The 12,327-nt window shown below is 44.6% G+C and overlaps 1 protein-coding gene across 1 annotated transcript in view; it reads right to left on the bottom strand.

The window, feature by feature from the left end:
- Positions 1-12,327, bottom strand: part of LOC142201191 (uncharacterized) — a 228,549-nt gene that overhangs the window by 160,734 nt on the left and 55,488 nt on the right. The window contains exon 8 of the mRNA XM_075272018.1: positions 3,659-3,727. Within this exon, the coding sequence (XP_075128119.1) occupies positions 3,659-3,727 (69 nt within the window). The remainder of the gene's footprint in view (positions 1-3,658; positions 3,728-12,327) is intronic.

Raw genomic sequence — 12,327 nt, 5'->3', positions numbered from 1 at the left:
CCGGGTTTCAGTCTCCTGTCCAGTTTTGCAGGGCAGAAGACGGAGACCGGCCGCATTGGCTAAACCAGAGACCGGGCGCAGATGTGAACCCGCCCTAAGCTGCGTTTTTCCCAAAGTTAATGCCCCAAGATTGAGAACCTGCCCTCTTATCCGCCCGTTCTCTTACTTTGGATACCCTCTTCTACACCCGCTCTACTTCAGCTATGTCTTTCTTATATACAAGGGGCACAAAATTGTACCCAATGTGAGCTCTGACTAGTGAGCATGTATGATACTTAGGGCTAGTTCACACGTGAACTGCCCGCGCGGGTTTTGACACAGAGAGAGACGAGGCGAGCCGCGTCTCTCTCGTCAAAACCCGCCCGCCGCGACCATCGCTGTCGCGGCTTAACCCTCTGCTGTCGGCTCAAATGAATGAGCCGACATAGGAGGGAGCTGCCGGGGGCGGAAGCCGCGCGGCTGAACCTGCGCGGCTTCCGCCTGAAGAAAGGACATGTCCTTTCTTTTCTCCGCTAGCAGCAGCTCGCCGCTAGCGGAGAACAGAAGCCCGGCGGTCTCCATAGACCACCATTATAAGGGGAGGTTTTGGACGCGAAATCCGCTGTCAAAAACCTCCCCTTATACTCACGTGTGAACTAGCCCTTATGATTTTACTGGTATGTGCCTTGGCGGCAGCCACCTGACCCTGAGTGCTAAGTTACATTGACTATCCACCAATATCCCAAAGTCTTTTTGAGTGGCGGTTTTATCTACACAGGTTATGTTATATGTAGTTTCCCCGGCCCAAGTGCAGAATCTTACATTAACCCACACGACACCTCATTTACTATTCCTAAAGAGCCCGTAGAGTTCCATAAATCATCTACAGAACTGCCCTGACATTAAATTGCCACCATGACAGCCAGTACAGGGTACGTCACCCCACGTATCACGTTCCTAAATGACAAATATGCCTCCCTATGCAGGAATAGGGGATCGGGGGATGCATGGCTGCGTCAAGACTGACTATTTGGGACTCTAGGTGGAATCTGTAACGACGGCTATATAAGTTATCGTCCTTCTTCCCAGAAACGTATCAAGCGAACATCTCAAGGATTTTATTACCAGATCATTTTTTTTCCTTCCATGCTCTCACATGGTAATAAATGAGGGGACTATAAATAATGCTCTAAACTGCTCTTACAATTGCAATCAACATCTTTTCAATGCAAGACGTCCTCAAGACCAAGAATTTTTTTTTCCGAACAATTAACCTTTAAGACCCTTTAAAGATGATTATTAACCGCTATTGTATTTGGAGTATATAGCGATATTTCACCCGGCATCAAAACGCGGCGCCGCTCATCCCAGGGAATAAGACAATGGCAGATATTACTATTCACTCCGTGAAAGCAGACACAATAAGTGCAGCGCTAAATACCGGCCACTTATCAGGAGGAGGTTTTGCATTTTGCAGTAAATTTACATGGATAAGCTAACATCAAAGCAACGCTACGTTCTACTTAGCCATATTATTTGATAAAAAGAGCCATAAAACAGGCAGACGCTCCCTTTGAAGCTTTGTTTACCTCCACCGTATTATACTTCGTTGCTACGTGATGGATGGGATGGAAATCTAGACGGGTATTAATTCCGAGCTGAAAGGCTAAATAGGTTCCTCTGGTTCCTCTCGCAAGCTTTGTAAAGTAATGTCATAGGGTGGTTGAATAGGACTTGGAACGGTGGGAGTTCTGCGTCGTGCCGTCATATCCTTACCTCCTCAGGGGCCATGTGACATACAGGGATAATGAAACACTTGCTGTGCTTTATAGGTGCTATCATCCAAATTGACATTTCAGAAACGTAGAAAAGTTCAGGGTAATTATGAAATATCATCATTGTACCGCAAAAAGGGGACACCTGAATCCCGATACGCCCGGCTTCACCGGTACTATTAATAGTCATAACAATAATAGTAGAAAAAAAACATCAAATAATAACTAAAAAATTATTATTATTATTATTATTATTATTATTATTATTATTATTATTATTATTAATAATAATAATAATAGTAATATTAAAAATTATAAAATTAATATAAACAATATAAATATCAAATAAACTACCGTATACACTCGAGTATAAGCCGACTTTTTCAGCACATTTTCCTCGGCTTGTACACGAGTCAGGGTCCACGGAGCACAGAAAACTGGAAGGACCTGGAAGGGGGAGGTCCTTTAGTGCTACTTCTCTGTGATTGGCTTGTGAATGAGGTCACGTGACTGTGATGTCATCAAAGGTCCTGTAGCCACTGGTATGTAACATCTGCAGATAAGGTGGAGTCTAAATCCTAGTAGCTCCGCCCACACCAGAGTCCGATCACATGGTCATGACGTCACTAGGATTTAGCATCTACCCTGCAGATGAGTGGCCGGGATTCATTGTGTCTTATGGAAGATGTCTGTTGTATGGAGGAGAGGAAGCTGCAGTAACGTGACACACAGGGACCTTCCTTTAGTTACTCTGCCTATTACTGTCAGGCATTTGGGATTATTCATTTAGTTTCAGTAACTCCATGTGCCTGACATTAATAATAGTTACCCCCATCATGTCCCTCATATTAACCCCTGTGTGCCCCATATAAGGGTTACTAATAGGTGAGACACATGAGGGGAATAATGAAAGAGCTTAATTATGAAGATACCTAATTATCACCTCCATATCAGTAACTGAGGCACACAGGGGTTAATGTGAGGGACATGATGGGGTTAACTGTTATTACTATGATCCCCATGGAGTTACTAACCTGTAATGCACATGACCAGACTTTGTATCTGCAATGGTGGATTCCCCCCCCCCCCTCGGCTTATACTCGAGTCAATAAGTTTTCCCAGTTTTTTGTTGTAAATTTAGGGGTCTCAGCTTATATTCGGGTCAGCTTATACTTGAGTATATATGGTAAATAAAATAATGATAATATAAGAAAAATAATAATATTAATAGTAATATTAAAACTATTATAATAATAAAAACAATAATATAAATAATAAAAAAGAAACTAAAAAGTGAATCTAATTTGTCACAAACAATGACCACTATGAAGGTAGCCAGAAGTCACAGAGTTCTCCTCAAGCAACGCCAACAACACACTCATCATATGGCATCCCAGCGAGCTGCAGAGATGCTGGAACAATTACAAGCACGGTGCGAAGAACAACTACAGTGCCAGGCCAACTTCAGAGCTGCCGAAACGCCGGAGCAGGCGAATCATCAACATCAACAACACACTCATTATATGGCGTCCCAGCGAGCTGCTAAGATGCCGGAACAATCCCGGGCACAGCGCAAGGATTGCATTCAGCAACAGGCCAGCTTGACAGCTATTGAAACACCAGAGCAGGCAGATCATCAACACCAACAACACGCTCATTATATGGCGTCCCAGCGAGCTGCTGAGATGCCTGAACAATTAGAGGCTCGGTGTGAGGAACAAGGTCAACAGCAGGACAGCTTAAGAGCTGATAAAACGCCGGAGAAGGCAAACCATCGACGGCAGCAATTTGCTGAATATAGGCGGATCATAGACGCCAACAACCCGCAGACGAAGTCGCGGGCAGCCTAGTAATAATATAAACAAAAATGATGATGATGATAATAATAATAAATACAATCCTACCTCAAAGTTTTCAGCTTCCGTGAGTAACTTGGCCGTTGTGATCCGAGACTCGTATGGAGGCAACGTGGACTGGAAGAGAAGAAAAATAGAATTAACAGATTTAAAGGAAAACTTTACAATTAACAACATTTCACTAATAAAATCTATAATATGTGTTTACGAAATATGAAGATGTGTACGGAGAAGACGACGCAACGTCACGTAACACTACAAGTGATTTACTGAATTCTACTGGCTTCCTGTTAAAGGGGTTTTCCAGGGTTATTATTTCAGGACGTGTCCTTAGAACAGGTCGTTGATTGAAGATTGATGGGGATCTAACATTCGGAACCTCTACCAATCATGTTTGAAGAGAGCGCAACATTTGGGCCTCTTCACACAAAACCAAGCATAGTGCTGTATATTTGTATAGCAGCTGCACTTGGTATCCTCCTCTTCTCCAGAACTTGTGCCTTGCAAAGGTCTCTGACGTCATGCTGTACCTATCTAAAATCTTGCGCATGCGCAAGCAGCTCTACCACTCAGCCGAGCCCGAGCGGCCATTTTGTGTCGGTCTGCTACACGAGCGTGCTGCGCCTGTGCAGTACGCTCGTGTAGTTCTCTGGAGAACTGAGCATACCAGCGCAGTACGCTCGAGTAGCAGACCACCACAAAATGGCTGCTCAGGCATGCGCAGTCGACGGGAAAAATCAAAGTAGTAAAGGTAGGAGTAGAATGGCCTTCTTGAAGGCTATCCCAATGTGCCTTTAGTTGAAAATGAGTTTTTCAAATGATAGACTCCCTTTAAAGCTTGGAAGACTTCTTTAAGAGAGTGCAGTGAATTGAAGGGGCCCAGAAAAGGAGTCAATACTAACTAACAATAACATCACCTACCATGTCATATTGTAGCCAACATTGGAATACCTTACTTACTGTCTCAACCTCTACAATTCTGTTCTGTAGACACATATAATTATAGAACCAGCCTTATCTTGCTCCAGGTCAACAAAATGGAAAAAAGTAGAAGCCCCAATAGATATGAATGCATCACAGATGACACTTGGATGTGATACTGAGCACATTCTACTGCAAACTCAGCCCCGCATAGGATGCACACTCGGTCATGTGCATGGGGTCTAAAAGAAAAGGAAGTTTCTCTAGTGCAGTAGATGTCGGTAACAGTCTTCTACCTTGTAGAGTAGAGGGCAGCTGAATTATTTACCGTACAGGGGGCAATGATCCCTACTACCGTAGTAAGGAGAATCCATGCCCATACCTTCTATGATCTACAGCACCAACACAACGCTAATGCAAAAAAGGGCACTGGCATTACTTAAAGGGATTCTACCATTAAAACCTTTTTTTTGTGGATAAGACGTTGGAATAGGCTTTAGAAAGGCTATTCGTCTCTTACCTTTAGACGTGGTCTCTGCTGCGCCGTTCCTTAGAAATATCCGTTTTTACCGGTATGCAAATGAGTTATTTGGCAGTGATGGGGGCGGGCCCCAGTGCTCAAACAGCGATGAGGGCGCCCCCACTGATGCCAGAGAATTGTCTCCAGCGCCGCCTCCTTCTTCAATGTCTTCTTCCGTAACTTCTAGGCGTCGGGCCTTGAGCAGAGCAGACTGTGCAGGCGCACAGGCCACGGTAAAATGGCCGCTAACAATACTGTGCAAGCGTCCATTTTCCCATGGCCTGTGCGCCTGTGCAGTCTGCTCTGCTCAAGGCCTGACGCCTAGAAGTTACGAGCCTGCTCCGGAAGAAGACATTGAAGATGACACGGCGGACGAAGAAGGAGGCGGCGCTGGAGACAATTCTCTGGCAGCGGTGAGGACACCCCCATCGCTGTGAGAGAACTCATTTGCATACCGGTAAAAAACGGTATTTCTAAGGAACGGCGCAGCGGAGACCACATCTACAGGTAAGAGACGAATAGCCTTTCTAAAGGCTACTCCGACGTCTTATCCACAAAAAAAAAAATGTTTTAATGGTAGAATCCCTTTAAAGAAATACTAATCCTAAAAAGATAAACAGGAAGACACCTTGCCAACACCCCCTCTTATCAGTATTACTTTCTGCATGTTCCTGGGACACAAGTATTGTACGAAACCTACGGCGAGCACAGAGGTTGTCTTCACGCTGATCTGTTGTATTGTTTTTTGGAGCTTGGCTGAGGGTTGGGTAATCTTTCCATCCTACTGTAGATGGTGCAGGAAAGGGAGGGGGAGTCTCCTGCTGCAGCCAGTTGTCTTACCTTGAGATCTAAGACATGGCTAAGTACCTAAGACACAGATGATTTCCTTACAGATTTCTGAGTTTTAATTCTTATAACAGACAAAATAGCACGAAGGTAAAGGAGGAGATGAACGGAAGAAAAGTTATTATTGTAATATTTTGTGCAGGTTTAGTGTTCCTCTAAAGCCGTTATCTACATTCTGCCTCCTTGGGAAATCATAAAAAGATCCAGTGAGCCATATAGACCATATTATAGAATCCCCGGTGTACTTGGAGCCGGTAGCAAAGTCTCCCTCGAGCACGTTCCTCAGACTAAGACCAATTCACGAGACCAGCGACGTGGAAACTACCTGCGACCCCATCCACAGATTACACGTGTCCCGACGCAGGAGAAGCCTGGAGACTTTTCTACAGATGGCAACCGAGCGGAGTGTGAATTATGTGCGGCGGAAGGCTTATAACAGAAGACCGCTCCCGAATGATGACAACCTTATTCAGCCTGCATACATAACGCTCAAAGATGCTCTACATAACCTTGCAACATGTCACTTCTTCAGAAGTCTGTTTATTTCTCATTCGCACCTTTCACTTTAAAGCCTATCAGTTCGTCTCCGGCTGATTTATCTTGCTTTTCTAGCTTATACATTATTTGCTCTACGGCCGCTAACTCATCCTGGGTAAAAAAATAAAATAAAAAAAAACAAGGAACTGCTCATCTAATATTTCCTCGGCATTGGGGAAATGGAACCGAAATTGGAAAGAAAAAAAAAAAAAAAGCGAACATTTCTAAAAACAGTCCAAGCAAATGAGCGGACAACTTTTTTTTTTTTCACGGCGCACTTGGGAAAGAACATAAGGTTGGTGGTAAACAGTCTATGACTTGCAAATGTTGTGCTAAGCAGTGTCTACCCGGCGCTGCAGGTCATTACCAGGAGAAGGTCTTGGTAATTTTATAAGGTTGAAATCGTTACAAAGTCTAAACGACCTGCCCGGAAGATGATATATATGCAAAATTATATGGCGGGGGAGGGGGGTTAGACTGAACGCCATTAATCTAAATCCATTTTCTAGGAGTCGGGTATTTTAATAAACAGCGGGAGACGGACTAAAGAAAATAACATAAAAATAAAAAATAGACAGGATTGATAAAAATATACTGAAATGAGTTTTATTTAGACATTAGCATATTTCATATGCGCTGAAAATTGAAGTTATTTTTGGGGCCGCAAAGTTTTGTTCTGGTTAAGAAGTGCTGTAAGTAATTCTATGCGGCGGCAGACCGGTCGTCTAGGCGGCATGCAAACACCGGCGGCTCCGCGTGACTCATATATACACAATGAGATTCCAAGGATGGATTTTAGAACATAGGGATATAGTGTATGGTAGGAATGGAGGGGAAGGTACTAGCATTAAGGCGGTACTAGTGATGGATCAAGGTTAGTGGAGTGAGCACCTTTACAGGCGTATGAGACTTACAAGTCATTTTCGCTCCACTGGGGGATTATGGGAAAAAATAGGCACTGTTTTACTAATTACATCCTGGAAAATAGATTTGCATATTTTTTCCCATAATCCCCCAGTGGAGCAAAAATGGCTTGTAAGTCTAAATACGCCTGTGAAGGTGCACACTCCCTATGGAGTGTTTATATTCCCTGATCTTAGTCTATCGTCTCTCACTCTTCCAAACTAGTATCCCTACGCTGTGCTGAAGAGATCCAACAGGTCGAAACAGCGCTGTCCACAGCTGGGAATCTGTTCCTTTTGGAATAGAAATACTAGTTTGGCAATAATCCCCACATTACTTTATTAGTAGAGATGAGCGAACACTAAAATGTCTGGGGTTCGAAATCAGATTTCGAACGGATTTCGAACCCCATTATAGTCTATGGGGGGAAATGCTTGTTTCAGGGGTACACAAAATTTGATAGAATTATACTTACCAAGTCCACGAGTGACGGTCGGGCTGGATTCTTCTCCCTGTGCAGCGTCCCTGCGTCTTCTTCCGGCTGGAATTCACTCTGCCTAGGCATCGGGGCCTAGGCAGAGCCGACTGCGCATGCACGGTCTGCTCTGCCCGGCCCCACGCCTGAGCAGAGCCAACTGCGCATGCGAGGGCATGCCCGCGCATGCGCAGTCGGCTCTGTCTAGGCTGGATGCCTAGGCAGAGTGAATTCCAGCCGGAAGAAGACACGGGGACGCTGCACGGAGAAAACTTCGGAAAGGTAAGAGAAGAACCAGCGTTGATTGGCAGAATGTATAGCATTCTGCCAATCAACGCTGGTTCTGCATCGAACCTTAAACTTCAAACAGCTAGTAGTGTTCGGTCGAGTACGAGTATTTTGAATATTACATCCTAATTACATCCTGGAAAACAGATTTGCATATTTTTTCCATATCAGTGTTGGGTCAAGTGAAGACTGTATGGCGGTACAAGAATCAACAAAAATATAGTAGTATCAAGTTACTATAGAGCCAGAGGAGCTCCATGCTGTGCCCTTGTGGCACCTATATTTCCCAGGAGAGCAGAGATCAATGGGATTCAAGATTGCTCAGTGGGCTGGGGCAGTGGAGTTTGTAGTTTCTCTCCATCTCCATGAAATTTGGATGGTGAGTAAACCCCATTCAAGACCATAAAAGATATAGACCACTGTGACCTGGACTGTAGAGGCAACAAGAAATGATGGTATCCAGTAGCATTGTGACCGAGCTCCATAGTCCATGGCGTCCCAAGGTCCTTTGCCACATGGGGCTTTTCAGGTAAAGGCATATATTAGGACGTCTTATGTGATGCTATAGGCAATGTTGACGTTGTCGGAGTCACGGCATGGCATCTGGATGCTTGGTGGTGACAGGAGCCATGTGCAGGTACCCATAAGACAAGAGTAACAAGGAAATACCTGATTTATTTTTGTCTATTCTGGGGTCTTAAGGTAAGTTCACACTGGGTTTTTTGGGCCGGATTTTGATGCAGAATCCAAAAAAAAAAGCCACCCATTGACTTCTTTTTTCTGCTAGTGGTTTTGTGCCGATCGCGGAAAAAAGAAGTGACCTGCCCTTTCTTGCCGTGGATTCCTCGGTGGAATCCGCCACAACGTCCGCGGTGCAAACACTGCCTCCCGACTAGGCCCATTCATTTGTGGCCTAATCCGGAGCAGAATGCTACGACTGGATGCCGGTAGACTGCATCCAATCGTGGCTAGACGTTTTTTGGACCAGATTCTGAGTCAAAATCCAGCCCAAAAAACCCTGTGTGAACTTACCCTTAAAGAAAACATATCAAGAATTTTTATTTAATTATTTTTTATTTTTTTTAATTTCGTGATAGTAATTTTTGTACATAATTATCGGGGCGGCCATCTTGCCTGAGCTTCTCCTCTGCTCTGTTAACAGCTTTTATTAATATACTTTACAGCAGTCTCATGGCTCTAGGCAGCAATAGCCTATTGTAGAGTTTTCTAGACATATTCTGTGGGGGAGGGGCAGATAGATAGGCTGTGAAATAATTTATAGTCCGTAACGGATGCAAAGATGGGTCAGTGGTGTTCTTTGTAGAGGTGATCTCTCTTATTGTCATACTGTCTGAGGTGACTGCTGCAAAGTAACCCTCTACAGAATTGGCAAGTGTTTGTCTATTATTAGGCTTGGTGGCCAGAGAGAAAATTGTAGGATATAGTAAATATTGATAATGACATGGAAAAAAAAAAAAGAATATTTCGCCCATGTACGAACACACATTTATTTTAGTCCCGTTGACGCTTTGTATTTCCCTCCAATAAACTCGATCACGTGGACGGGCGTATTTAACCTCAGCCACTTAAGGTTAAGTAAACTTTAAGATGGTTAAGTACTAAAACATTGCAGAACCTTCTAAATGGGAGAGAATTAGGTAGTAAACGCCTCAGGCTTTCATTTAATTTCAACACTTAATTTAGACCTGTGGGAGGCTGAGACTCGAGTAGAAAATAAGGACTTGCGTTTGATGTGCCGGTTACAAGAGATGAATTCACATTTCTAAAGCTCTTCGATGTGAAAGGGATCATTATGACCAAGAGAGGGTGAGCGAGGCAGGTCACGATATTCCGCCAGTGGCACAAATGTATTGCAAGGGGGAAAATAAATGCAGAAATAACTCAGAACATCTCAGAAAGGCTGCAAACTTGGAAACATAAAAGCGTCGTCCGGGAACGGATTTTTATTTTATTTTTTTTTAAAATGCTTAAAATAGGTTAAAAACTAAAAGAAAGATTACGCTCCACACTGATCCTCTGCCGCTATCCACATCGCTACTGGTCTGTTCCTTCTTGGGTCGTCTTGACACAAACGGACTGGACTCAACAGTATGGCCAGTTACCTCTCCTGTGCGTTCTGCCGACAGCTCTCTCTGCTAAGCGGTCTGCTGACAGCTCTCCCTCCTGAGAGTTCTGCTGACAGCTCTCCCTCCTGAGAGTTCTGCTGACAGCTCTCCCTCCTGAGAGTTCTGCTGACAGCTCCCCCTCCTGAGAGTTCTGATGAGAGCTCTCCCTCCTGAGAGTTCTGCCGACAGCTCTCTGCTAAGCGGTCTGCTGACAGCTCTCCCTCCTGAGAGTTCTGCTGACAGCTCTCCCTCCTGAAAGTTCTGCTGACAGCTCTCCCTCCTGAAAGTTCTGCTGACAGCTCTCCCTCCTGAAAGTTCTGCTGACAGCTCTCCCTCCTGAGAGTTCTGCTGACAGCTCTCCCTCCTGAGAGTTCTGCTGACAGCTCCCCCTCCTGAGAGTTCTGATGAGAGCTCTCCCTCCTGAGAGTTCTGCCGACAGCTCTCTGCTAAGCGGTCTGCTGACAGCTCTCCCTCCTGAGAGTTCTGCTGACAGCTCTCCCTCCTGAAAGTTCTGCTGACAGCTCTCCCTCCTGAAAGTTCTGCTGACAGCTCTCCCTCCTGAAAGTTCTGCTGACAGCTCTCCCTCCTGAGAGTTCTGCCGACAGCTCTCTCTGCTAAGCGGTCTGCTGACAGCTCTTCCTCCTGAGAGTTCTGCCGACAGCTCTCTCTGCTAAGACAGCTTTACCTCCTGAGAGTTCTGCTGACAGCTTTCAATACTGAGTATTCTGCTGACAGCTTTTCTTCTTGTGACAGCTTTCTCTCCCGAGCATTCTGCTGAGAGCTTTCTCTCCCGAGCATTCTGCTGACAGCTTTCTCTCCCATGAGTGAAATAACAGATAAGGGAGAGAGGAAGAAGTCGGTGCTAAACAGCTCTGGAGGCAGCTTATCTTCCCAAGAACAAAACCATTTCTCCCCTTGACATCTGTTCTAATGGTTCTTCCAAAATCATTCGGTGTAACCAAAATGCAGCAATGAAAAAAATACCGCAAACCAAGAATGCTTTCAAAAATAGAAGTGTTACGGTTTTTTTATGTCAATGAACAAAATATGATAAAAAATATTGTAAATCCCATCAATAATTGGTCTGAACTTCGCTCTTTGGAGGAGGAGTCCTGGAAGGGATGATATGGGAAGATTCCCTCTAGGATGTCCTTATCCCTCAACTGGGCACAAGCAATTTTTTTTTAATGACAACCCTTCAGTCGTGATTAGCTGAAAAGTAGAGCAAGCAGTGTACGGGCTCATAAAGCGTCGAGGAGTTAATGTACTACTCACTTGACTCTCCAAGGAGAGATGATCAGAACCGAAGGGGGCACAGTTCTTAGTTAAGCTACCTTGTCTTATTAGTTTTTGGCATGGGTCTCGACAGCCAGACCCCACCAATAAAAACTTGAAACATTGTCAAATTTTTCCTGAAATGATGGATATCTTTTCACAATGGCTAGACATATTCTGGTGTCACAGGCAAGATAAATTTGGTCTGCCCAATTTAGAAGTTCCCTAAGAGCAGACTTTGAGTGGTTCCTGCAACCTCAACGTTGACATAATGTCGATGGCCAACTTAAGGGATGTTCACTTCTGTATTGGAGGGTTCGTTCTAAGGCTCTGGTGCAGAGTTAGTCTAGCATGCTGGAACGACATTTGCACCCAGTCAAGTCACAAAGAGAGCTATGAATACCCAACAGACCCCATTAGAGTCAGAGAGGTCCCTCTGTTGTTGTCCATCATTAGATGGATCTCGCTTTATTGTTTAACGCGTTTCTCGCCCTACAATGGAACATAAAAATGTATTAAACCACACAGATGTGAACCCAGCCTTATTCTGGCTTATACGTTAGATAGCAGGAGGCCAAATTTTTGTTCATCCGGCATCCAGACCCCATTCAAGGGACTGGCGACTATGCCTTTTTTTTGGTTTTATAAGTCCTCCGGCCTCTACAGCAGTTGATCCCTTGGACCCAGTACAGGTGGTGGGTGACAGAAGGATACTGTCTGTGGTGACCTCCATGCGGGAGAACAAATCCCACCCCATGTATGGGATCCTGATGGGACTTGGCAGCACTGTAAGCGACCGTCTGCTTCACCCCAAGTGTGAGAAGGA

The sequence above is a fragment of the Leptodactylus fuscus genome, chromosome 4 (assembly GCF_031893055.1).
Source record: "Leptodactylus fuscus isolate aLepFus1 chromosome 4, aLepFus1.hap2, whole genome shotgun sequence".
In the NCBI taxonomy this organism is placed as follows: domain Eukaryota; kingdom Metazoa; phylum Chordata; class Amphibia; order Anura; family Leptodactylidae; genus Leptodactylus; species Leptodactylus fuscus.
This window is presented reverse-complemented; position numbering and strand designations above follow the sequence as displayed.